The sequence below is a fragment of the Cataglyphis hispanica genome, chromosome 4 (assembly GCF_021464435.1).
Source record: "Cataglyphis hispanica isolate Lineage 1 chromosome 4, ULB_Chis1_1.0, whole genome shotgun sequence".
Classification (NCBI taxonomy): Eukaryota; Metazoa; Arthropoda; class Insecta; order Hymenoptera; family Formicidae; genus Cataglyphis; species Cataglyphis hispanica.
The window spans coordinates 8,103,115-8,126,843 of record NC_065957.1 but is presented as its reverse complement, the minus strand read 5'-3'; the positions used below and the strand labels follow the sequence as shown (position 1 = coordinate 8,126,843).

Sequence of the window (23,729 nt, the reverse complement as noted above, 5' to 3'; positions counted from 1 at the left end):
GGCGGACGCCACTGGTACGTGAAGCGGTAATTGCGTGCAAGGTACGCACGCACGTATGCACGCACGCACGCACGCACGCACTCATCAATGTGCGCATTTATTGCTGGGCCCTAGAGACCCACACACGTAGCCGTACAACCGGCACACGCGCGCGCTCTCTCTCCCCGGCATATGGCGCGTACACGGTCCCCCTTTTTCAGTTCCGGGGGAGAAGAAACGAGGGGCTGCGGCGCGTGCTGAAAATCCCCACCATCCTTCACTCTTTCTCTTTCTCTTTCCCTCACTCTTCCCTATTCTCTTCCCTTTCGTGGTTTCTATGGCCCACGGTTTCGCTCCCTCTTATGTACAGGCGCCCTTCTCCCTTCTTGCTCCAACCCCGCGATTCTCTCCAACTCGGCGCGGTGCGGCAAGATGCTAACCCATCTATCGATGTCCGCGCTCATTCTCGACGCGGACGCCATGTAGTGCATAGGACGGAAGTATGATTATTGAACAGAGGTGCTGATCATACGTGATCATGAGAATCTCTTCCTTCCAGCGACGGTGAACGCGAGTCTCCGCAAGTCTTTGTATTCTCGCCAATATATATTTTCGAATGTATTTCCGTTTTGTTAATCAACGCGGAACTGCCCGGTGGTTGTGTAAATTATATGATTCACGTGAATCGTTGTTGGTTGCAAGTGAAAGAAAGTGAAGAGTGAAAAGGCTTCAGTCGAATTGAGTGCGTCGCAAAATTTCATTTGCAAATGTTGAATATTTGAAACGTTTTCTTGTAGAGAAAATATAATAAACGTTAATTGTGTCTTGTGTGTATTGACAATTTAACATGAGACATATTGATTCTAACAACCTTGCATCGATATTAAAGCCGCGTCAATTGCGATTATCATTCGTCTAAGGAGGACACTGCATCGATATTTAATCACTAATTGATTGAAAGTTCACTGTGTGTTCGATATAAATGATCTAGTGATTGTTGTTAGTGAAATCGAGTTTGAAATCGGAACCTCAATATGATTTGATCATATATGCAACATGCAGTACATCGATGTTTTAAAGAGGAACAAAAGTGCATCAATCGATAGCAATAAAATATCGATGAAAAACATTCATTATGAATGAATGATAAATACGGATAATTATTAAAACCTAAGTGCCTTTAATCTCTAGTGAGATTTCTCTCGCTTTTTAATAATGTTATTATTGTATATATAAAAGACGTAACGTTAAATGTGTGTATTGTTGGAGAATCTCATCTTAATGACAAGCATCATACTATTTTCATCGGAAGTCACAGCTTAATATTTGGTGAGTATTGAATTGTGAAAAAAAAATACACGTTAATTTAAAAATATAAAAATATAACATTATTCCCCCAATTATAAATATTTATATATTATGGTAGAGTAATAAATTCTTTCCAGATAGAAATAAATTTGATTTTCATAATTAGGACGTGATAGTTTTAAAATTAAATACAACAAAATTTGCCATTTTAATAGAAATTTAAAAAATTATTATTATTTTATTCGGCGAAATTGTCGAGAGTGAACATGCACGGAATCGGGTTCGGTTCTTGATATTATTAGATAGAAAAGACGGTCTCCTTTTATTAAAAGTGAAGCTGATAATTTACGTAAGTAAAATAGATTTGTTTTGAAAAATTTGTATAATAGTTTTCGAGGAGTCGACGACCGTCGTTGAGAAGAATAGACGGTGACCTCATGCTTTACTTAAGTCATGGCGACCGGCAGCGAGACAATTAGATCTCGGTTGGAGTCATTAACTTCATAGGTTAGTAAAGAAAGAAGCTATAAACATGTTAGAGAAACATTTATGCAAAAACCTGTAGCAAAATAAATTTACATATCTCTATCTCGAGTCTAACAATTTATCTGAGAAATAGCTAATCATCACTTTTAGAAAAAGAAATATAAAAGTCTCTTTATGTAAAATATGTATAGACTATATACTATTAAATATATATTATTAATTTTAAATAAATATTAAAGAACATTATTAATGACAATCTGAAAATGATAATTGCATTAAGTCTTTACAAGAAAGATTTATAAATACTTTTTGCGAGCGACAGGTTTGACCCAGATTCGAATTGATACCCAATCGAGCCGTCTTCCAATGGTTTGCCTCGATAATCGCCTTTGTCTCCGACAAGAGAGTACGTTTTATTTATAAGCCCGACAATTAGGTTCGTCCTCGACAAGCATTAGTGTCGTTTATCGACCGGTCAACTCCGCTGTCTTAACGCAACTCATTTAATCAACGTTATTGTGGAAACGGCACAATAATGTACGAAACATACGATACTATTTGCAAAATCTATTTACCAAAATATTCTAAACTAGATGTGTAAGATATGTTAATTTATGAATTATAGCCGCATTTTTATTAGAATAAAATTGTTTAGCTTTGCTACTATTACTAAATTTAATTATAAAGATTTCTAATAATATTTCTAATAGTATTAATTGCTTACGAACTGCTTACGAACTTGAAATATCGAGAATCTTACGGGGGAAAAAAAAATTATTTTTTTCAGATTGGAGCAAAAATTGCATTTCGATGATAGTTTACACGTTTTAAGAGAGTGATCCTATAAGCCGGAAGTAAACGAATTGTGTCATTAAAAAGCATTCGCTGAAACAAACATAATGGCGACCATGGGGGTAACAGTGTTCTGCAATAGAGTACAAATAAACGGCAACGATCAGGAGCAATTGATGTTGCTGCGCACGCTGCAAGATAACGAGAACAATATTATCGGTAATCAATCGACGCTGATAGTCCCGAAAAACAACAGCGGCGGTAACGCAGCGAGTTCCGCGACCGTGTTACCCCCCTACGATCCTTCCAGATTGAAGAAGCACGGCAAGAACGGCCAACCGCCGCCTGTTGCCGTTGCTCGAAGAAATGCCAGGGAGAGGAATCGCGTGAAGCAAGTAAACAATGGATTTGCCACGTTGAGACAACACATTCCGAGCCACATTGCCGCGGGTTACGGAGACAGGGGTAAGAAGTTATCCAAAGTGGAGACTCTCAGGATGGCCGTCGAATACATCAGAGGCCTTCAGAGGCTCCTGGCTGAGGCTGACGGTGTCGAATACGATCCCAAGATCTCTACCGGTGCACAGTGTGCACCTTCTCCAACTAGTAGCGTTATCTCTTCGAGTCATAACGGCTCCGGCGAGAGACTCACTCTCGAGGACGACATGTTAGCCGCGGAAGATGACGAAACTGAACAACTGGACGAAGAAGAGGACGGAAGTAATGTCAAATCGAAAATTACGTTGTCCAGGTAAATTCTGGATCTTGAATTATGGCAATTATTGAAAAGAGACACACAAGCAACACGGTATATCGTAAAAATGCATATTTAAAGCTTGTTTTATTTTATATTTTATATGGAAAGAATTATATACAATTACATAGTAACAATATTTTCATTTTTCATTTTTTTTTTTTTTTTTTATAGGATTTTTACTTTTATGATCTCTTTTCAATTATTGCATGTATATATATATATATATATATATATATATATATATATATATATATATATATATATAATTGATATACACATTTGAATGGAAAAACTAAAAGCGATTTTTTAAGTCATATAACTGCGTTTTCTGCCTACAGATTATCCCCTAATCGACATGCCATTTCATCCCCACGTGACTATTACGCATCTTCGATAGGCGATGAGGAAAATTTGGAGCCACGAACCGTAACCGGTGGACAGAATTTCTCCAGGCTGTCACCAAATTCTGTGGCCTCGCCTCCGTCGGAGTATTACGCACAGAACGAAGAGAATCTCGAGCCACAAATTCTTTCACCGTACAGCGGCGCCGGGGACAGCGAGGAGGGTGCGACGACTGTATACGCGACCAGTCCGGAGACCTTCGCCGGGGCTCTTTACTACAAGCAAGAGATCACCGAGACGGGGGAATTCATGGACGTCGTCAGCTGGTGGGAACAGGAACAGGGTAGACTCGTTCATCAACAGCACACGCAACGGCTGACGCACGTGTAACCATAGGTGAGTTTCCGACGAGTTCTATCTGTATTCAAGTCTGGAGATGACAAGTCTGCCGACTCGGGATCATAAATTACATAAATTTAAATAATTTAATAATTATTTCCATGATATAGTTTCTTATTTTATTAAATAAAAAATTATGTTAATTAATAGAATATATTTTGTAAAATGCTTTTTGCTTCATTTTTGTCGTCATACATTAATAAATAGAGGAATAATTATTTGGGGAGCAAAGATCGCTCGATTTTAATGCAAAAGTTTTTTTGCAAAAAAAAAAAAATAAACGGGGTAAGGGTGGAAGTATCGGTTCGTGCGGGCGCCGCGAGTTGCGTCGATGCATCCAGGATGCACACGTGATACCCGCGTCGCGGAAGCACCGCCAAGTGGAAACTCGTGTTCGACGCTTCGCTCCGAACACGTGCTACGCCGGTGTCGGGCCCGAAAATAAACTTTACGCACCAAAACCACTTTGCGAAGTACGTGCCGACGTGACACTTGGATGTCACGGTCTCTTCTGTGTTCGCTGTCACATCGAGAACCCTCTCGTTCAAAGAGACCTTATCAGCGCAGAACGTATCTTGCTGATAAAAAACTCCGGCGCGCGTAGAGATTTTAATAATACTTTAAAAAGTTTGTTTTTTCTCTTTATAATTTATTATTTTTGTATATAATTATATTCTTTATTCGCTATCTTTATTATTAAATATGAATAAGAAAAGAACTTTTTTTTTTTTCAAAGTAATTGTAATAAAATAATTTATGTTTGACTCACAATCTTACATTTTTCTTTTTCATGGAAATTGAATTTTGACGTATTTTAAGTTTTGCAATCGCGTAACTGTAGTTTCGTTTTTTCAATTACATTTGTGCATCGAAGATCACAGGAACCTAAAGTCTATATAGTATGCAATTTGGGTGACACATGGTGGATCATGGTGTGTCATCTTAAAAGCGTGCAACCACGAACGGAAGTGGCGGAACGTCTAGCCATATGTTGGATATTCTCCTTGAAATATCTCGCAACCAGACCTTCCTCAATCTTCTTGGTTTCCAATTGCTGGTCATCAATTCCCATGGATATCTAGCACATGTTTGTTTCACGATCGAGTTACTTCTTTTAAATCCGCTTAAGGGAATACTTTAAATACAAAATTGATAAATATGTATTCATAAAATGGCTTACATATTTATTTCTTTCGATATTTCCGCGAAAATCTACTAAAATTATAACAGAATTATAAGTTGTTTTTTTTATATATTACACATTTTATTTGTTATATTACATTTAAAAATGCATAGATGAATTTTTAAAAGAAAATAATTTATTTAGAATTCTTCTTTCTATTTTTATATTTTATATAATATTTTAATATTTTATTTATAAGATTTCCTAATATTCTTCATAGTTTCTACATATGACAAATTTTAGATCAAGTTTCTTAGAATCGATAAAGTGCATATAAGAGTTGTATAACCGTAGCGATGACCGATACATTCGATCTTGGGGTGCGCGATTGCGATGGGAAAAAAATCAGCTGGCGAGCGGGTGCCAGTTGCCGTGCCACAAATAGAAGTCGCGGTTTCCTTAGAAACGTGCGTAGCGCCCACGTGTGCCGTATGTACACGCAGGCCGACGAATAGCGTTGAATGCACATACGTTAAGCTAACAGAAGCTGCATTGCCGCCGCGTTGCTGACATATGCGTGGCATGACGATTTAAAAAAGCCGAGTCACAGCCGTAAAACGCTTCACGTTGGAATTTTTGCTCTCAGTTATTATATTCCGCGCGTCGTCTTTATTCTCGGAATTTTATTTTCTGGACCAGCGAATATTAAGTAGCGCGAAATACGTTATATTTCAATATTTTTTTTTTTTATTTGTGAAAGATAATTTTAATTTTTGTATTTATTGTCCTAATTATTTCCTCAAAAAGTTTCTCAAATTTGATTGATTGATGCACGAATTTTTATCTTTGAATGAACTCCTTTTTCACGGAATGTGTCGCGTTCTTTTTGCATTTTTGATAGAATACGTTGCTATATTACAATGTAGGGACGACAAGGAGCTTCCGCGGAAGGGCCTGAAATGAGGCGGTCGGCAAGGAATTCTTGGACAATTATAAAGTGAGGTCATCTACGAAATTTACGAGATGCGCTGTCGTGTCAAATTAATTTAATAAATTCCTTACTTGTAGCTCCCGGTCACATATATCGGTATGTGCGGCCGGTTTTCTTCCTCTCGCTTTTAGTTTGCTTCTCGTGTAAAGGGGCGCAAGAGGCCTTAACCCCGCGTTAATTCGTGAGGAAAGAACCCGGTTTCCCCGGGGACCCTTTACCCATTCGAGCCGCGGGCAGTCCAATTAAATCCCTTTTTTGAATAACATATTGAACAAATAACGGTAATCGTGCGCTATGCGAATTAAGCGCGAAATAATCCACGATATAATCAAAATAATTAATTGAAGTGGCATAATATAGCGTTGAATACAAGAGGATTTCTCGGTAGGAATGTAAGGCAGGGATGGTCGGAAAGCCGTGAGTTAAAAGTTGGAGTAAATTATGACCGCGTCTCGCTTTAATAATTGAAACGTATTATAAAGATTAAATGTGATATGAGATACGGCCGTATTGCAACCATTTAATGGCGTGAATTTTTCTCGAAACCCTTTCGACGACAGAAGTGCATAAATTCGTTTTATAAAAAAAAAAAAAAAAATAGAAGGAGAGTAGCATTTTTTCTGCTGTTAGCCAAATTTTTCGCAAAGCGAGGAGCAAGATGTCTTGAAAATTAATCATTATATATAATGAGCTAAACATTTTGTGATATATAAAATAAATCTTTTTTTTTGTTAATATAATGGTTTATCTTAATGACAGTATAGTATTTTTATACTTAATAAAAATTAGTTATTTTCTGGCATTCGCCTTAAATATCAAATTTTACATGATTTTTCTCTTTCAAAAAAAAAAAAAAAAAAAAAAATATTTTCCAAAAAGGAAAAAAACACTTGACTATTAAATCGTAAGCAAATTAGCACGAATTGCGTCGTGAAAAAAATCGCGACAAAGTTTGCAGCGATCGTTACAGTCATTTGCTGCCTTCGACTTGTTCCACGGACATTTAGCGCATGAAACAAAGAATCCAACGAACAATTATGCTGGTGGAACCCGCATGTTGGTTATCTTATCAATAAACATTACCAGCATGGCAATGCGACTGCTTTAAAACGATGGCGACCGTTTGAAGTCGATTTTAATATCACTAAATTCTCAATTTTTTAAACCATTCTTTCTGACATAACTGCGAAATTGCATCATATATATAATATTTTATTATGTTTAATTGGAATTGTGTATTATATTCTTTTTCTTAATTTATATATTTTTAATATTACTTTAATAAAATATTTATTATTTATTATTTATAATTATTATCAAAATAATTATTATTAATTATTATTAAAATATTATTATTAAAATATTTATAATACATAATACATATTTATATAATACATATTTATAATACATATACATTATATAATACATATTTTTAATACATAATTATTATTAAAATATTTATAATTATTATTTATAATATCAATCTAATGAAATTTTTATATGACTATATTATTCTTGGAATTGTTGGGAAAGTTTAGTTGCACATTTCAAAATGTAAAAAGGATCAAAAAATTTTTAATATGAAAAATTCAATTGCATTCTAAAATGTATACGTTATTTTTTTTTATCGGAAATTTCGATGCAACATCGAAATGCGTCAGATAAGGAGATATAAGTCTGAAGATTTCCAGACAACGACATACATCGCCTAAGATACTTCATGTCGGTTTCTAGTATCTTAAAAGTACGGGCGTGGCAGATCCTTCAATTTATCTCTCACCACTTACGTATACCACACACGCTTTTCCCAAGCTTCTTTTATCGGCATCTTTGTAGATTCTACGTGGAAAAAAATATAACATTTTTTTTATCACGCTCTTTTACGAAGCTGCCGGCTTCAAACTAGGTATATAATCACAACTTTTATATATTCGTTACAGTAAATTATTTTTTTCTCAATTATAATCTATGTATAATTAAAAAAAACTCTTTTAATTTAATATATATAATAATATCCATTTCTACTATATTTGATATTATACTATTCAAATATATAAATTGTCTGTTAATCAATTTTTGTATTTACATTTGTTACACAAATTACTTTTTATTTATTAAGTTCCGTAATCTGATATGCTGTGAGAGACACATCCTTTGACATCTTTTTTCACATCGAAACTATCGTAGTCCTTCTTTTCTCCGTAGTTTCGTTCTATGGAGAAAGATGAGGATTTGCCACATTATTTGTACGTGCGTTTTTTTTTCCCACGATATATCCGGAATCTACGGGATGTTCGCGATGATTCGTTTCCGAATTTAATTCTTCCCCACAATTCAGGTAAACGAGGATCCGCGTGATCCAGTGGAACAGAATACAATAGCGACACGGGACAAAGGATATTTCTCGAGGATACACACACGGGATCCTTCTTCCTTCCCTTACTTTTAGAATCACGAAATTGTGATGGAAAATGTTTTCTTTCGATATAAATCTTCGATGAGGGTTCATGGGACTGTTTCGGATAGTAACGATTGTCACAAGCAAGAGAATTTTTGCACTCGCACAATTCACAATAGATCAAAAAGAGGCACATAATGTTTTATTATAAAAATAAAAATAAGCGATCAAAATCGTCGTAATGTAATCGTCCAAGCTAAAATTATTTACAATTTTTTTAGAAAATGCTGATTTCACAATATCAAGTACACACATCATCTAATTATTTACCAAAAACTAAATTTCAATTCTTTTTTTATATCGATCGTTGTCCATTATCCTGTATAAAGAGCTCTTATATTTATTTGCATAGCAATTTAATATTGTATATTACTTATTAATATTGTATAATGAAATGTATTAATCTTTTGTGATTTTTTTTTCAGTTACAGATTTCGATTAGGAAAGGTCAATACTTGCAACAATTTGAGGTCCATTATTATAATATACCTCGCTAAAATTTCGCATGATCTCAAAACTGGGCGAAGATCCATTCTCGAAAATATACGACGTCCAAACGCAAGCGCGTGATTTTGATTGTGATCAATAGCAAAAGTCGGAAAATTGTACTTACCGTTATAAGTATTCAACTACCACAAACTTATTCATCATCCTGTCTCGAATCATCAATAAAACAGAGTTTATTTATATTGTATATTTTTCTAATAAGTATATATATATATATATATATATATATATATATATATATATATATATATAAAAGAAATTATAAATTTTGATATCATATAATATTTCATCTAACGGTCTCTAAAAAAAAGATTGTGTTGCATTATATCTTAAAACTATATTTTTAAAAAATTATTGTATTTATGCACACTAATTACATCAAAAATTGAAATAGTGCCTATACATACTCTATATTAATTAATACTCTAAGAGCAAGAAAACGAAGAAAAATATTTATAATTTTCTTTAGCAATGACATTTTGCGCTTCCAGAAAGAAAATACTTATTTTTTGGCTATTTATATCACAACAAGTACAATTAAATTAGTTATATCGTGAGTTTCGCTATAAAACTGCTTATATCACGAATGTTTATAAATAAGATAAATATGTATAATATACGCGTTATATAACATAAACAGATAACTCCCATTATACTAATATCATCGATCGTTAGAGTATCCAGTATTTTATTAAATTTTTATCATATTTTTACAAATTTTTACAAATTTCATATGTTTAAAGAATAAAACGTGACATTATTATTTAAAGACAAATGCTTGTATAATATTTATTATTGTCGTATCTATTTTTTATTGCACAATTAAATGTATTTGAAATACAAGATCACAATATATAGAATGCATCAAAAAGTGATATCAAACAACGAGAGAATGCATTAAAAAACGCGCATTATAAAGATATAGTCGCCATAAATACTTTATAATAATTTTTTTTCTGTAAAAATAAAAAAAAGCTTCTGATTATTATTTATATAAAAATTGCTTCAGAATATTTAAAACGCATTTATATTTACCGGTTACAATGCAGAAAGTTTGCAGATATTATTTACATAATTTGTTTTGCAAATCATATTACCTTTGATCTTATTAAGTTTGAATTTTTCATGCTCTCTATAATATAGGAATGAACTGTCAATCGACTTTAACGACGCGAGACACAATCAAAATATTTGTAAATAAAAGTGCCTTAATTAATCATAAGAGATAAATATTAATATTTATATTTTGTATTCGTACTTTTTGACAAAAAATTTAAAATATAAATACGTAAGTTGCTCTATATTATAAGCAGAGAAAATCGTGCTATCTGTTTGCGATATTAAATCTATTCCATAATAAAATCAGTCAGTCAAATGTACATGATATTGCGGCAATTAAATATATGTAACTAATAAATATTTTTTTAATATTGCTTATATTTAGATATACATTTAATAGCGTGCTAAGAAAATATGTATGCTCATGTGCCTTATTCTGTCACTGCGATCAAGTCTTGAATTTACGCTATTAATCATTATTATGTATCAAGTGATAGAATACCGCTTCCATCATACATACCACATATACATACAGATACGCATACGTATATGTGTATAGAAATATTAATATTATTTACAAAATGCGCTTAATAAAATGAGAAAATTGTTATAAATGTACCTTAATTTATGCGATTATATTCATTATAATATATGCATGCTCTTTGCGACATAATATAAAAATTCTTACGCGATATAATATAAAAATATATACTTCTTCAAGAGCAATGTGTTATAATGAATATTATTTTCTTGTTGTAAATTTTATATTACAAGTGTGTTACAAAATACTCGACCGTTTTTTCGTCTCGAGTTGAATCAAATTATTTTAAGAATGTCGAAAACTTTATTTTAGGATTAAGACTTACTATAAATAATAAGTGGACGTAGACCTATCAGTACTGTACTGATGTTTTTTTTTTTTGTAAATATCAGTGCCTTGATTTAATTTAAAATAAGTATTCTACAATCTCTTGTATTTAATATATCTTGTTTTATAGAACATTTAGAAAATACATATTATTAAGTATACATATTATAATTTTAATGATTCACAACCTATACCACAAAATATAATACATGTGCGTGCGTACGTGCGTGCGTGTGTGTGTGTGTCTGTGTGTGTACATTTAAACTTAAATATACAACTCATATAACTTATAACGTTTCGAAGATTTAAATACACCAAGAAAATATATTGTATATTTTTATGTACATAATAATTGAGCAATTAATACTTAAACTTTATTATTAATACTTAAACTTTATTATTTACTATTATTTTGTATTTTGCTATTTTTTTCTATAATTTATATAACCAAAAAAGAATCTTAAAATATTCTATTTTATTATGTGTTTATCAAACTGAAAAAAATTATTGAAAAAAGCAGTATAAGTTTAATCGAAAACAAAATCAACAATAATAATAACGCATAAAAAATTTCGTATTTTATAAAAAATTACAAAGAGATAAAATGTCCATACTTTCTCTTTTTTTGTTCTCATTTTGTTTATACTTGTTTTTTTTCTTTTTACTTTCTCTTTATTACGTCGAGAGTTTGATTTTATTATTATATTGGAGCACATTTCAATAATCATCAATGTCTACAACTATCGTTGCACCATCTCAATATATTACTTACAAGAGCCAATTGTCTTTCTATTTTTTTCCATTACATGACCATTTAATCATATTTGCATTATCACCTGTCATGGCATATTTTAAATCCTAATGATAAATTCGTACATATTCATGAAAAAAATAAATATTTATATCCTAAATAGAATCTTACATCAACAATGATTATGCATTATGTTAATTATCAAAAAACGTTTTTACTTAAAAGAGGAATTATCATGCAATACAAATAAAAAATTGCAAGAAAATAATAAAAATATTGTGACAGAGAGATTTAAATTTGATAGCATTATATATATATATATATATATATATATATATATATATATATATAGTAAATTTGATAGTATTAGTATGTATTAGTTTAAATTGTATTATACCACAATACTTTAAAAATAACTTTGGCAGTCTTATATTGCGTATAAATTATTAGAGATTCTCATGAATAAAATGACATATCTAAAAGAATACAAATGTAAAGATATCAAGTGATGTCAAAAATTCAATGTACACATGAATATGATAATGTAAATTAAATAAATTGTTAGACACAATCAATATTTGTGTGATGTTGTTTGCAAACATGTCAATAATTATCCATTTTTTAATTAATTATAGTTAGTAAATTCCAATAATTGTAACTAATTATTGCAAAATATAAATTACAAAATAAAAAAAGATACATACTATATTTTGATAATTGAGAATTGATTTCAAAAAAGCTGCGATGTATTGCATGACAACATTTTTCCATTCAATCTACTATTCGTAATATAAATGAGCATGCATTGTGACATACATACATAAGGTCACTGTCACTCAGTGTAAGGTCACTGTATAATTACGAACTAAAATGAATATTTTTCGTATTTCCTCATCACATCAGCTTATAAATAATCGATCGATTCTTGCGAGCTGGTTAAAAGTAAAGAGAACATCATTTTACAAACTGTGAATATCAGTGCAACATTTCTACAATTACTGCAAAATAATTAAAATTATTTATTAAATTATTATTGCATTTGATCATATCAAGAAAGATCGAGGCGTTATTATTGTGACATTATAGGATAATAATTTATAGCCATAATGGATGCAACAATGGATGTAACAGTGTCGTATTTACCGACTATAGGCTGTACTCTATTTCTCGTGTTTATCACAACGCTAATTGCATTATACTATTATGTCGAGACTAATAGAGCAGTTAAACTTGCAAAAAAGCTACCAAGTATGTATACAATTTAAACATTTTAACTGTTAATATACTTTCAAGTAAATTCTAACACGATATAAGATTGGATTTTTTAAAGAGATAAATTATTATCCTACATTGATTAAAATTAATTCTTTATTTTCTCTTTTAGATCCATCGAGCTTACCAATTATAGGCCACACATTAATAAGTTTGGGATTATCTCCAGAAAGTTTATTACGTGTAGCTCTTAAACAGCTTGAACAGTATGGATCAGTAATAAGCATATATTTCGGAACAAGAGTAATAATCGCTCTGTCTGATCCACAAGATATTGAAATAATCTTGGGTAGCTCTGTGCACCTCGACAAATCCGTGGAATATAAGTAATAAGTCAAATAATTAACAATCTATATTATTTTGTTTCTTGTTTTTATGAGTTTTATGTACACGTGCAACTTGTCCATTCTGTATATCTAAGATCTCCCATCGTATTCAATCTTATTGTATTCACAAAGATACATATATCTTATGAACTTCTTTATCTTTTTTCTTAGATATTTTCAACCATGGCTTGGAGATGGTTTATTAATCACAACTGGCGATAAGTGGCGCAGGCATAGGAAGGCAATAGCGCCCACATTTCATATGAGTATTTTAAAGACATTTGTACCTTTATTTTATGAAAATAGCATGGATCTTGTTAGACGGCTTCGCGATGAAGTTGGAAAAGAGTTCGACTGTCACGATTATCTATCAGCTGTAACGGTTGACATTTTAACGGAAACTGCAATGGGAGTCAGAAAAGAAAAAAGACAGAAGACCGGATACGATTATGCCATGGCTGTAATGAAGTAGATATTATTTTTTTTTCTTGAAATTACATATATTTTATTATTGAACATTTGGCATGAAGAAAATTTACTGTAATAATAATTTAAATGTTGCAGAATGAGTGATATCCTGCACAGAAGACATTATGATTTTTCATTGCGTTCTGACCTAATTTTTAAACTTACAAAGTTTGCAAAGAAGCAAGAAAAACTGCTCAATATTATTCACAGTCTAACAGATGGTGTAATTAAAGAGAAATCTCAAGATATCAAAGAGAATGTAAAACGACAAAAGGAAATGCAAAACGACAAATCGATGGAAAGTTTGAACATGACCAAAAATGAAGAAAATGACAAAAATATTACTACTAAGTACACAAAACTGCATTATGTAAGAGATGATCTCGATGAAATAGATGAAAATGACACAGGTGAAAAAAGACGACTCGCCTTTCTAGAAATGATGTTGGATTTGAAAAAAAATGGTGGGCAAATGACTGATGAGGAGATTCGAGAGGAAGTAAACACTATTATGTTTGAGGTATGTGCTGAATTTCTCATATAAAACAGTAAACTCAATCGTATAAGAAATTTTTTTATACGTATTGATATTTATAATAAAAATTACTTTTTCATTTTCTCTCTCTCTTTCTTTTACTAAAAAAATTTGTATATATCAAACTACGCTACCGTATACGAGTTATATCAATTTGATGCATTGTTAGAAAAGTAATTATAGATTTATTATAGGGTCATGATACTACGGCAGCTGGCTCGAGTTTCACACTATGCGCCTTAGGAAATCATCAAGATATTCAGGTAGACTTATTTTATATTAATATTTATTTTAATATTTTTGCAAAAAAAAACTTTGGATTTTTTAAATATTTATATATTGGTTCTTAAAAAGAAGAATTTTATCACTTTTCTAATATACAACAAAATATTTTATTGATATTTAAAGTTTAGTATTAACAATTAATATTTATTAAATCATAAAAACAATAATTAATATATAATTGCATACAAATAATAATACGTTAAATATTATTTTAAAATTAACATTTAAACAAAAATGTACATAAAACAGATTTATATTCTTGTAAATTCTTTAATTCGGCAATTATTTTTTATGATAATAATATCAACAGCTGTCTATCTCACAGACATGCACACATATTTTATCTCACTGTCTGTAAATTTTTAAATTATTTGCAATTAAATTTGTTAAAATTAAAATAATACTTTAATTAAAGTTTCTTAAAGCAGTTGTATATTTTTATTATTCTTGTTAAAGAGGTTGATATTGTTTAACCTGATCGTAAACTAATTCTTTTAATTGATGATTTTCATTGTGTAGGCCCGCGTTCATGAAGAATTGGATACAATTTTCGGCGATAGCGATCGGCCATGCACTTTTCAAGACACTCTAGAAATGAAATATCTCGAAAGAGTTATTTTGGAATCTTTGAGACTTTTCCCACCGGTACCTTTGATTGGTAGAAAACTTAATGAAGATGTAAAGATAAGTAAGCGTGTTTTATTTAATTAATTTATTTAATTGTTTTATTTAATTTCAAATCACATTTCCATAATAATATTAATTATTATTATTATTATTATAAACATTAACAATTCATTTGTATAGCAAATAAACTCAACAAGAAAGATACATAATATATATATATATATATATATATATATATATATATATATATATATATATCATTCGTATGACAGTTACAGGCGATTATATCCTTCCAAAAACTGCCACGATACTGATTGGACAATTCGCAGTACATCGTTCGGAGAAATATTATCCAAATCCAACAGTTTTTAATCCGGACAATTTTCTACCCGAAAAAATGCAACAGAGACATTACTATTCCTTTATTCCATTTAGCGCTGGACCAAGGTATTTAATAGATATTTTTTATAGTCTTTTTTGAAATTAAAAAAAAATCTCTTTTTCATGCAGAAATATTGTTATATACTTGAGTTTGACACTTGTTTATTTAAAAAATTTTGATTTATTTCTAATATTTTACGAGCAGTTCATGAAAATATTTTATCATAAAAACAATACATTACGATTATTATAATGTTATATGTAATATTTGGCAATATATATCTAATAATAAAAAATTTTATAAAGATCTTGCGTGGGACGGAAATACGCTATGCTGAAATTGAAGGTTCTGTTATCGACAATACTTAGATATTACCGTGTCACTTCAGATGTGGTAGACGACGATTTTATATTGCGAGCTGACATCATTCTAAAAAGACACGATGGATTCAAGATTAAGCTTGAGCCGCGCAAGCCCGTATCTTGTATATAAGAAGAGAAACAGCAAGAAGTTAACTTTTCTTTTTCTGCGCAAACTAAATCTAAACGTGTTGATATATACTTTATTAAGAGTTTCATGTTCCATATATACATTTTGGAGCAGTTCTTTTTGAAGAACTTTCTATCTATAATATTTTTCCAGAATAATATTTATGTGATGTGTGTTGAGATATAATCAATAAATTATTAAATATATATTTAAAATATATATATCTAAAAATAATCTGATATATCGTTTGTTCCTTATATATACAATTATATAGATACTAATTATTTATAGATAAAGAATAAATTGCTTTTCCTTTTCAATTATCCAATGCTAATTATGAAACTGATCATTAAGATTGAATTAATTTTATAATTTTTTACAAATAAAACATTATATAAAATATATTTATTGTTCTATTTGTATATAATTTTGGTAATGCATATATCTTTTATGCGTAACATATGTAGATATGTGTACAGAGTCTTTCTTTCTGAAAATTATAAAATTATATTTTTTAGCATTATTTATATGATACTTTATAGATTCCACAAAGAATTTAAATCTAAAATTTGAGTCTGTCAAAAGTGAATCTCAAGTAAAAAATCTACTTGATGCCTGACAGACTCCAAACGTAAAATGTTGCTTTTATTGATTTATATGTGTAATTTTATTTTTATTACATATAGATTGAAAATTATAAACCAGTATATATTAAACACGTATAGATTAAAAACTAAAAATATTAATATACATATTATTATTATATATCAATATAAATTTAAAATATATTGAATATATTATTATAGAATACATATTGGTTATTATAAAATATAAAACAATATACCATATTTGCATACAATATATAAGAAAGTGTGTTACGACAAATAGTAATGTTCTAGTATTAATAAAGAGAGCATAAAATTACCTTCCATCCTTTTCTGTCCTTTTAATTAAATAATTGGATCATTGCATGAATTATTAATAATTTTCTATATATATTTATTTCTATATATATTTATTTACTAATGCTTGAATAAAAACATGATATTTTCTTGAGTATTCTTATGATTACATATTGTTATTTTATATGTACAGATGTGCACATCAGTGAGCATTAATCCTATTTCTATTGTTATTATGTAATTATTTAATAACGTTTTTAATATATAATTACGTTTTGCTTTCTCATAAAATGTTTTTATAATTTTTTTTTTAAATTTCGATGGCAATCTGTTCAAAATGTTCTGAAACGATGGAAAAACATATTTTTACAAAATGTTCATATGTGTGTATGTATGTGCATGAAAAGGACGTGGTGGCTCTAGCTTCTGTAAATTTTGAGATAACGAGCTAATTTTTTTTATATAAATAGAGTATCATTAAAGGTTAATTGTACTTGGCTAGGATTAGTATAGGGGCCACTATAGCGAGACAGGAATGTCCCCCTTTTCCCCTTGGCGCCAGCCCCCGCTGTGATCCCTTCCCCTGTCCCCTGGGCAGGTACCTGAGAAAAAAGAGTGGGGACTCGTGGACGTCCACGAGGCGATTTTTAATTTTAAAATTTTTTAAGAGTGGGGGAGTCGTGGACGTGCACGAGGCAGTTTTTATTTTTATTTTTTCCTGGGCTGGAAATACTCGGGCTGGAACCTGGGTCTTCTGCTTTTCTGGTCGGGGTCCTAGTGCGGTGGGCTAACTGAAATCTTACAAGAGTGAGAGTTAGATGGGGCATTTAAGCGAAGAGTAGGTCTCTCCGGCCCGGCGACCGAGCGCTCCGATTGGATTGTCCTATAGTTGCCGGCTGTTTGATTGGTTCCGACGAGCTGGAAAAACGAGAGAGAAAATAGAGTGAGAGAGAGAGAAAGTGGACAAGATGTCCGAGGTGTCAGAAGCCGGTAAAATATCGGCCGCCGAAGACAGCAGAGATGTCCCATTGCATTCCCCTCCTCCTCCTCCTCCTTCTCCCCAGCCCTGTGGAAAATCGAAAAATATCGCATGACATACGGTATCTCTCGCCTTCGAGCGTCCTTACGGAAAAACTTCGAACTGCAGCGAGCGCGTCGCCCGCGTCTCTCCTTCTTGCTGAAAAAAGAAAAATCACCTAGTGCGGAATTATCAGTTATCAAGATATACAAACGTAATACGAAGCGTTCATGATCGGACATGATTGTCCGCGCCGGTCGAGTCATGCAACGCAGGTAGACGCGATGTCGTCATCGGAGGCGATACGCTATCGGAGATTGAAAGAGCTATGGCGCCGCAGAGTCTAGGAAGGAAAGAAGGAAGGAGAGAAAAGGAAAAATTGAACGTTTTCAGGTAATATTTAAAATTAATATTTTAACATTTACATTAAATTTAACATTTTTATTTACGCTACAGAAATGTTTTGTACAATTTTCTTACATTTAAATATAATATTTATAACATTTACAAAAAGATGTTAACTCTTAATGGATGGAAAATATGGGAATTCGTTGTTTTTCAATTATTTAGCTGCATATTTTTCCCACTCTTTTCCTTATATTTCAGTATATAAGTAAGGCGAGAAAACGCGGAACTTTATTCATTTGAGTTTGCTCGAAATCTTCATTTCGGCTTCGGTACAAGTATTCGTCGTTGTTGTGACCAGTGTTCAACTAGTTCTCGGTAAAAAGTGATAAAAATGGCCGCCGCAAAAAGTATCCAGTGAACGGAAAAGCTAACCGATTTTGTTAAATCTACTCACGTTTGTGATATTAACAAATCGGGCCTCAAGACCGACTTCGATAGAAGAAACGATCAGCGATATTTATTATTATCGACGACGTACGGGCTTAACGCATCGTATACTAAGAAGATTCACGTGGGATTGCAGGCGACGAGTGAAAATTGCTTTGTACCGATTGTAAAATTAACAGGCAATTATGCAGATGGAATATGTCTCGACACCGACACCTGGCAGCAATTTCAAATCAGCATGGAGCAGATGAAGCAGTATTTGTGCGAGAATCAAAAATCCAAACCAAGTCCGATTATTATCAACAATATTTCCATCGGCTTCACAACCGCTTACGGAACAAGGGCAGTGATAGTGAGTTATAAGGAAAATGCGGGACAACCGGCGAATAATAACGAGACGGAGGAGCAGCCCCGTTGAAGAAGCAAAAACGTACAGCGTCGCCATTGTGATGCAGAAAACTACTTTTGTCGGCCTGGAAGATATCGCAAGATGTGTGGACGCTCATTTGGCACGGTTAATTCCCATTACCGACACCGTCAACGAGTGCTCCAAATACCTGATTAACGAAATAGAATTAAAACTTCCCTCGTCTTACGTAGATTGTGAAATTATAAAACTTACAATTAGAGGTAATTTTGAAGAAATCGAGCGCGATGTACGAACACAAATAAATAATTTACCATTTTTAGACGTATATTTTAATATTGTATTCGAAGAATTGCTTTCGCTAGGTTTTAATGAAATTGTACGTATAATTTTACTAAAGCGCAATTGTTAGTTTGATAAAAAAGAAAAATTTTATTTTCAATAAATAGAATGTTTTAACCTTAAAAAACTTAAATATATTTTCTTTTACCCTACTTCTTTCCTATTAATCACCTCTCCCCTCTTCCTCCCCTCTTCTTTACTATTAACATAAAAAATTTTATCGCCTAGTAATATTGCGCGTTAGCCGCGCGTTAGACGAACATCTTATTTTTAGCATAAGCATGCATAGAGCACCGCGTACAAGCTCGTAAGCAGCGGTGCTCAAAAACGCTGACGCGAGCTCACCTCCGCGAATACGCTTACTCGCGTCGATTCCGCGGCTGCTTATCAGCTAATTGGCCGCGGTACTTTTCGCTCGTTCGCCGACCGGAAACGCTAGCGCGAGCATGCGGCCGCCGCGGTGGGCCCCCGGAGCGCGGATAAGCTTATTATTCCTCGCATACACGAGCAATATTAAAGCAATATTCGAATGTACATATTTTTTACGTAACATTAAGTATCATCGGCTACTTGAAAAAATCAAACAATTTAAGTATAAATCTCACATTTATTTTTATAATTATTTTACATATAATTAAAATATGACACTACTGTATTTTTTATAACATTACAATTTGAATTACATTCTTAAACGTAACAGCGCATAGTATACAATGTTTCATTTGTTTCTTTTTGCAAAGAAAAATTTTACGAAATAACTGTACAATTAAACGATCGTTATGTTCGCAATCTTCGGTAAAAAGACTAAGAAATCGATTAAGATCATAACCATTGCACATATAATATAAAAATACGCAACTATAGTGTCCGCATGTTTGCGAAAAAATTCCTTGCAATTGTCGAGTATTCCAGTGATGAATAATGGAGTTTCGGCGGAGACGAAGGAGAAATCCAGGGTGCAAGGGGGTATTCCGTAGCTGTCAAAGTAGGTGGCTGTGCCATGCTCATCGAGGAAGAAGGCGACCCAATGTTCTCCAGGTCGATTGTGCTCGTCTGTATTAGCGACGATAGCTGTCGACCGTGTCCACACCCTCGGGACTCTGTCGGCTGGATAAACTCCCGCGTGTCTGGCATTGATGTGTCGTAATGCTTGTAAAATTTCGCGTGAGTTCATTTTTTTGATTCGACGGCAAGCGTACGAGTGGTATTATATATTCGATAACTTCAGTATTTACCTCTTTCGGTTTCTCGTTTTGATCATCTTGTATCGTCGAGTCTTCAATGCCTGCTTGCACGGAGATCGTAGTTGTTTCGATTTTGTTCTTGTCCATCATCGACGATAATTCAAATTTTTCTTCTTCTTCTTCTTCCTTTTTTCTTCTTTAATCGGGCTCAAAAATTTTCTTTTTCTCTATTTCGCTATTTGACAGCGTTTTAATATTTTCATTTATGATATAAGAAATATCATCTGCATTACTGATTTCCTCGTTTTTGTCATAGGATGTTTCACATTTATCCGGAGTGTGGCAAGTTGGAGTACTATTGTTCCTAATGCCGCCGACAAAATTATTTTGCTCGAGTATCCAGCATTTTAATTTGTTCGCGTTGCGTAATGCACAATGAAAGATTCCGAATTTTCGAAATCCGTGATAACCACAATATCGTCCTCGTCCTTCTCTCGACGTTAGATTTTTAAATGCAGGGGAAATATCTTCCAAATTATATATCTCTCTGGAGAGTAAATTTCTCAAATAGATTGCTTTTTCACATCCTCTGACATAAATATAGCGGGCATGTCTTGTTATTTCGCGTAGATGCGTTGTAAAATATTTCGGATTAGCTTCGCCGTCGAACCATTCAATACCATGATAATTTCGCGTGAGCCAATTATTTTGTCGTCTTACATTTTCCGGTAATTCGCCAAACGAATGCGGTGGCATCATAATCCAATGTCCGACAATTGGCGCGTCAACGGCGACAACGGCAACTTCTTTAGGGATAAATTTCTCGCGAGCATCACGGAAACCCTGTATGTCGACGATTATATCCATAATGCGAAAACCTGTGTGCTCTGGAGTTAGTTTTAAACTCTTCGCGAAGCGTCGATACTCGTGTCTCGAATGAAACTGAAATCTTTTTACCGTACTGCATGTTTTTGATACGTAGCACGTTGATGTTTGCGATTTTGATCGTTTGTGGTGGAGGGGAAAATTGGGAGAAAATTTTTGAGTATTACGTTATAGAGAACGACGGAAATCTAACCGGCAAAATCGACAATGACTTGCCGGGATGAGTCAATTTCTATGACATTATCAAACTCTGCGTAAATAATACAGTTAACGGTCTCGGTGAGCGCCTTCTCAAATCGTACTTCTAATCGTAAACTACCATGTTTCACAAGATTCCAATGTCCTGCATAATTAGCCGATAAGTCGGGCGTAAGATCAAAAGCGAATAGCGTATAGCCCTTTGAATAATCATCTCTGCTTATAGAATTTCCTTCATTCAAAAAATGAATACCTGTTCCCGTGAAGAGCGTTTGATAAGCCTCGACGTAAAGCGATTCTTCTGTCGAGAAAGAGGGTTGTAACGGTCTACTGGGAATTTGCATGCCGTCGACGTACAGCGAGAAGAAATTTATGCCGTAATTTTTGAAATTAAACGGATTTAATTTTCTATCGCCGTTAAATGCTTTATTATTGACAAAACCGACTATTATTCTTTTCGGAAGTTGACCAAGTATTACATTATCTAACGATTCGCCCACAACACCGCTATGGATCGTGAATGTTTTAACCTCGACCCTCGTGAGCGGATATTTGGCCGTAACTTTACTCAGCATTCTTGCATGTGCGAGCAATAATCCGGCGCTTATCTTCGCTCTTCTCACTAGCAGACTCGCATCCAGTATATGAATTTTCGACGACGCACCGTTACTATCCATAAGACAGAACGAATCTTTCGAACGAACGAGCCTCAAACGTACTTCTACACCGTTAATTAAAAATTTGTCCTGATTGAAAACATCACAATGGAGATGTCCTATAAGATCTAGAGCCCGTCCTCCTCGTATGTAATGAGCGCGTCTCACGAGAGCGGAATTTGCCGTTTTGATTCCACCGGTTCGTCCATTCGTCCGGGAGTATCCGCGTCCCATAGACATGAGGTTAGATGGGAAGTTTTTGCCGGTGAAGAATAATTTAACAACGCCTCGATGTAGGCGCGGTACGCGTAAGCGTTGTTTGGCGGCGATACGAGCTTTTGATTGAAATACACGTCGATCTGATTGAAGATGGAATGAAGTAAATGATTTACGGGGCCTACATTGTCCGTCGTTGCGCTGCCGCTTACTCCCGTAACGTGTCCTGTGGAATCGCCTGACGTTTCTACGCGTACGCGAAGACTCAGCATGGTGTGCGTGAGATCTAAATATTCTTCTCCGTGACCGGGAATGACGAATTCTATCGGCGAGTCGTCCGAGAGCGAAGTCACGGGTTTGTAATGAATCCATTGTGAACTCTCGATACTAGTTTGCGTGGGTGGTAAGGAGAAGAGGTCGAGTTCACTCTTTAAACACTCGCTCGAATGCGTATGAAGAAAGGACATGTCTTTTAATTAGCGTAAATTTTACTTTCTCGTCGCTGTAATTTCCGCTTTCAAAGATTATATTTATACGAGCGTTTAAGAAAATATGTCGGATACGGTGCGCTTTTTACCGATTTTTCGGCGTTTCGTGGATGTCTTAAGCCTTTTCACTGCTTTTTCCTCCCCTCCTCTTATTGCCCGATGACCGCGTATTGGTTTTTTTCTTTCCGCGAGTCTTGACCTTCGACGAATTTTTCTTATACGTCCCGCGACGTTTACGCGAACCCGCAGATTTAGCGATGCACGTATCGAGCGCGACGAAAGGAAACTGAGCTACATGCATTTTCGCATCCGTCTTATATCCCGAACCTTTCATTAGACTGCTTATTTTTTCTTTAGCTTTTCTCTTAAGATTGTCGCGCGATTCTTCGAATCGATGTTTGGCCGCTACCTTAAACGGCATATTATTTTCAACATCGTCGATTATATTAACGCCGGCGCGTAAAGCTTCTTTCC

At 33.2% G+C, this 23,729-nt stretch overlaps 3 protein-coding genes across 3 annotated transcripts; 2 read left to right on the top strand and 1 right to left on the bottom strand.

Annotated features, from left to right (window-relative positions):
* Positions 1–474: 474 nt before the first annotated feature.
* Positions 475–9,292, top strand: LOC126848998 (helix-loop-helix protein delilah-like). Its single transcript, XM_050590447.1, has 5 exons — positions 475–1,308; positions 1,677–1,794; positions 2,561–3,316; positions 3,661–4,060; positions 9,061–9,292. The coding sequence occupies exons 3-4, from the start codon at positions 2,673–2,675 to the stop codon at positions 4,052–4,054; spliced, it is 1,038 nt and encodes a 345-aa protein (XP_050446404.1). The 5' UTR covers positions 475–1,308; positions 1,677–1,794; positions 2,561–2,672; the 3' UTR covers positions 4,055–4,060; positions 9,061–9,292.
* Positions 9,293–12,747: 3,455 nt separating this feature from the next.
* LOC126848976 (cytochrome P450 4g15-like) lies at positions 12,748–16,438 on the top strand. Its single transcript, XM_050590398.1, has 8 exons — positions 12,748–13,068; positions 13,205–13,418; positions 13,590–13,886; positions 13,983–14,406; positions 14,616–14,684; positions 15,226–15,394; positions 15,606–15,780; positions 16,021–16,438. The coding sequence occupies exons 1-8, from the start codon at positions 12,927–12,929 to the stop codon at positions 16,205–16,207; spliced, it is 1,677 nt and encodes a 558-aa protein (XP_050446355.1). The 5' UTR covers positions 12,748–12,926; the 3' UTR covers positions 16,208–16,438.
* Positions 16,439–22,715: 6,277 nt separating this feature from the next.
* Positions 22,716–23,234, bottom strand: LOC126849335 (uncharacterized protein F54H12.2-like). Its single transcript, XM_050591064.1, has one exon. It carries the CDS (start codon positions 23,232–23,234, stop codon positions 22,716–22,718), a length of 519 nt encoding a protein of 172 aa, XP_050447021.1.
* Positions 23,235–23,729: the final 495 nt, after the last annotated feature.

Coding starts and splice junctions, on each gene's coding strand:
- LOC126848998 (XM_050590447.1), top strand. CDS start 2,673: ATGGCGACCATGGGGGTAACAGTGTTCTGCAATAGAGTACAAATAAAC. Junction 3,317..3,660: donor TCGAAAATTACGTTGTCCAG/GTAAATTCTGGA, acceptor TTCTGCCTACAG/ATTATCCCCTAATCGACATG.
- LOC126848976 (XM_050590398.1), top strand. CDS start 12,927: ATGGATGCAACAATGGATGTAACAGTGTCGTATTTACCGACTATAGGC. Junction 14,685..15,225: donor GAAATCATCAAGATATTCAG/GTAGACTTATTT, acceptor TTCATTGTGTAG/GCCCGCGTTCATGAAGAATT. Junction 15,395..15,605: donor TAATGAAGATGTAAAGATAA/GTAAGCGTGTTT, acceptor TTCGTATGACAG/TTACAGGCGATTATATCCTT.
- LOC126849335 (XM_050591064.1), bottom strand. CDS start 23,234: ATGTCCTTTCTTCATACGCATTCGAGCGAGTGTTTAAAGAGTGAACTC.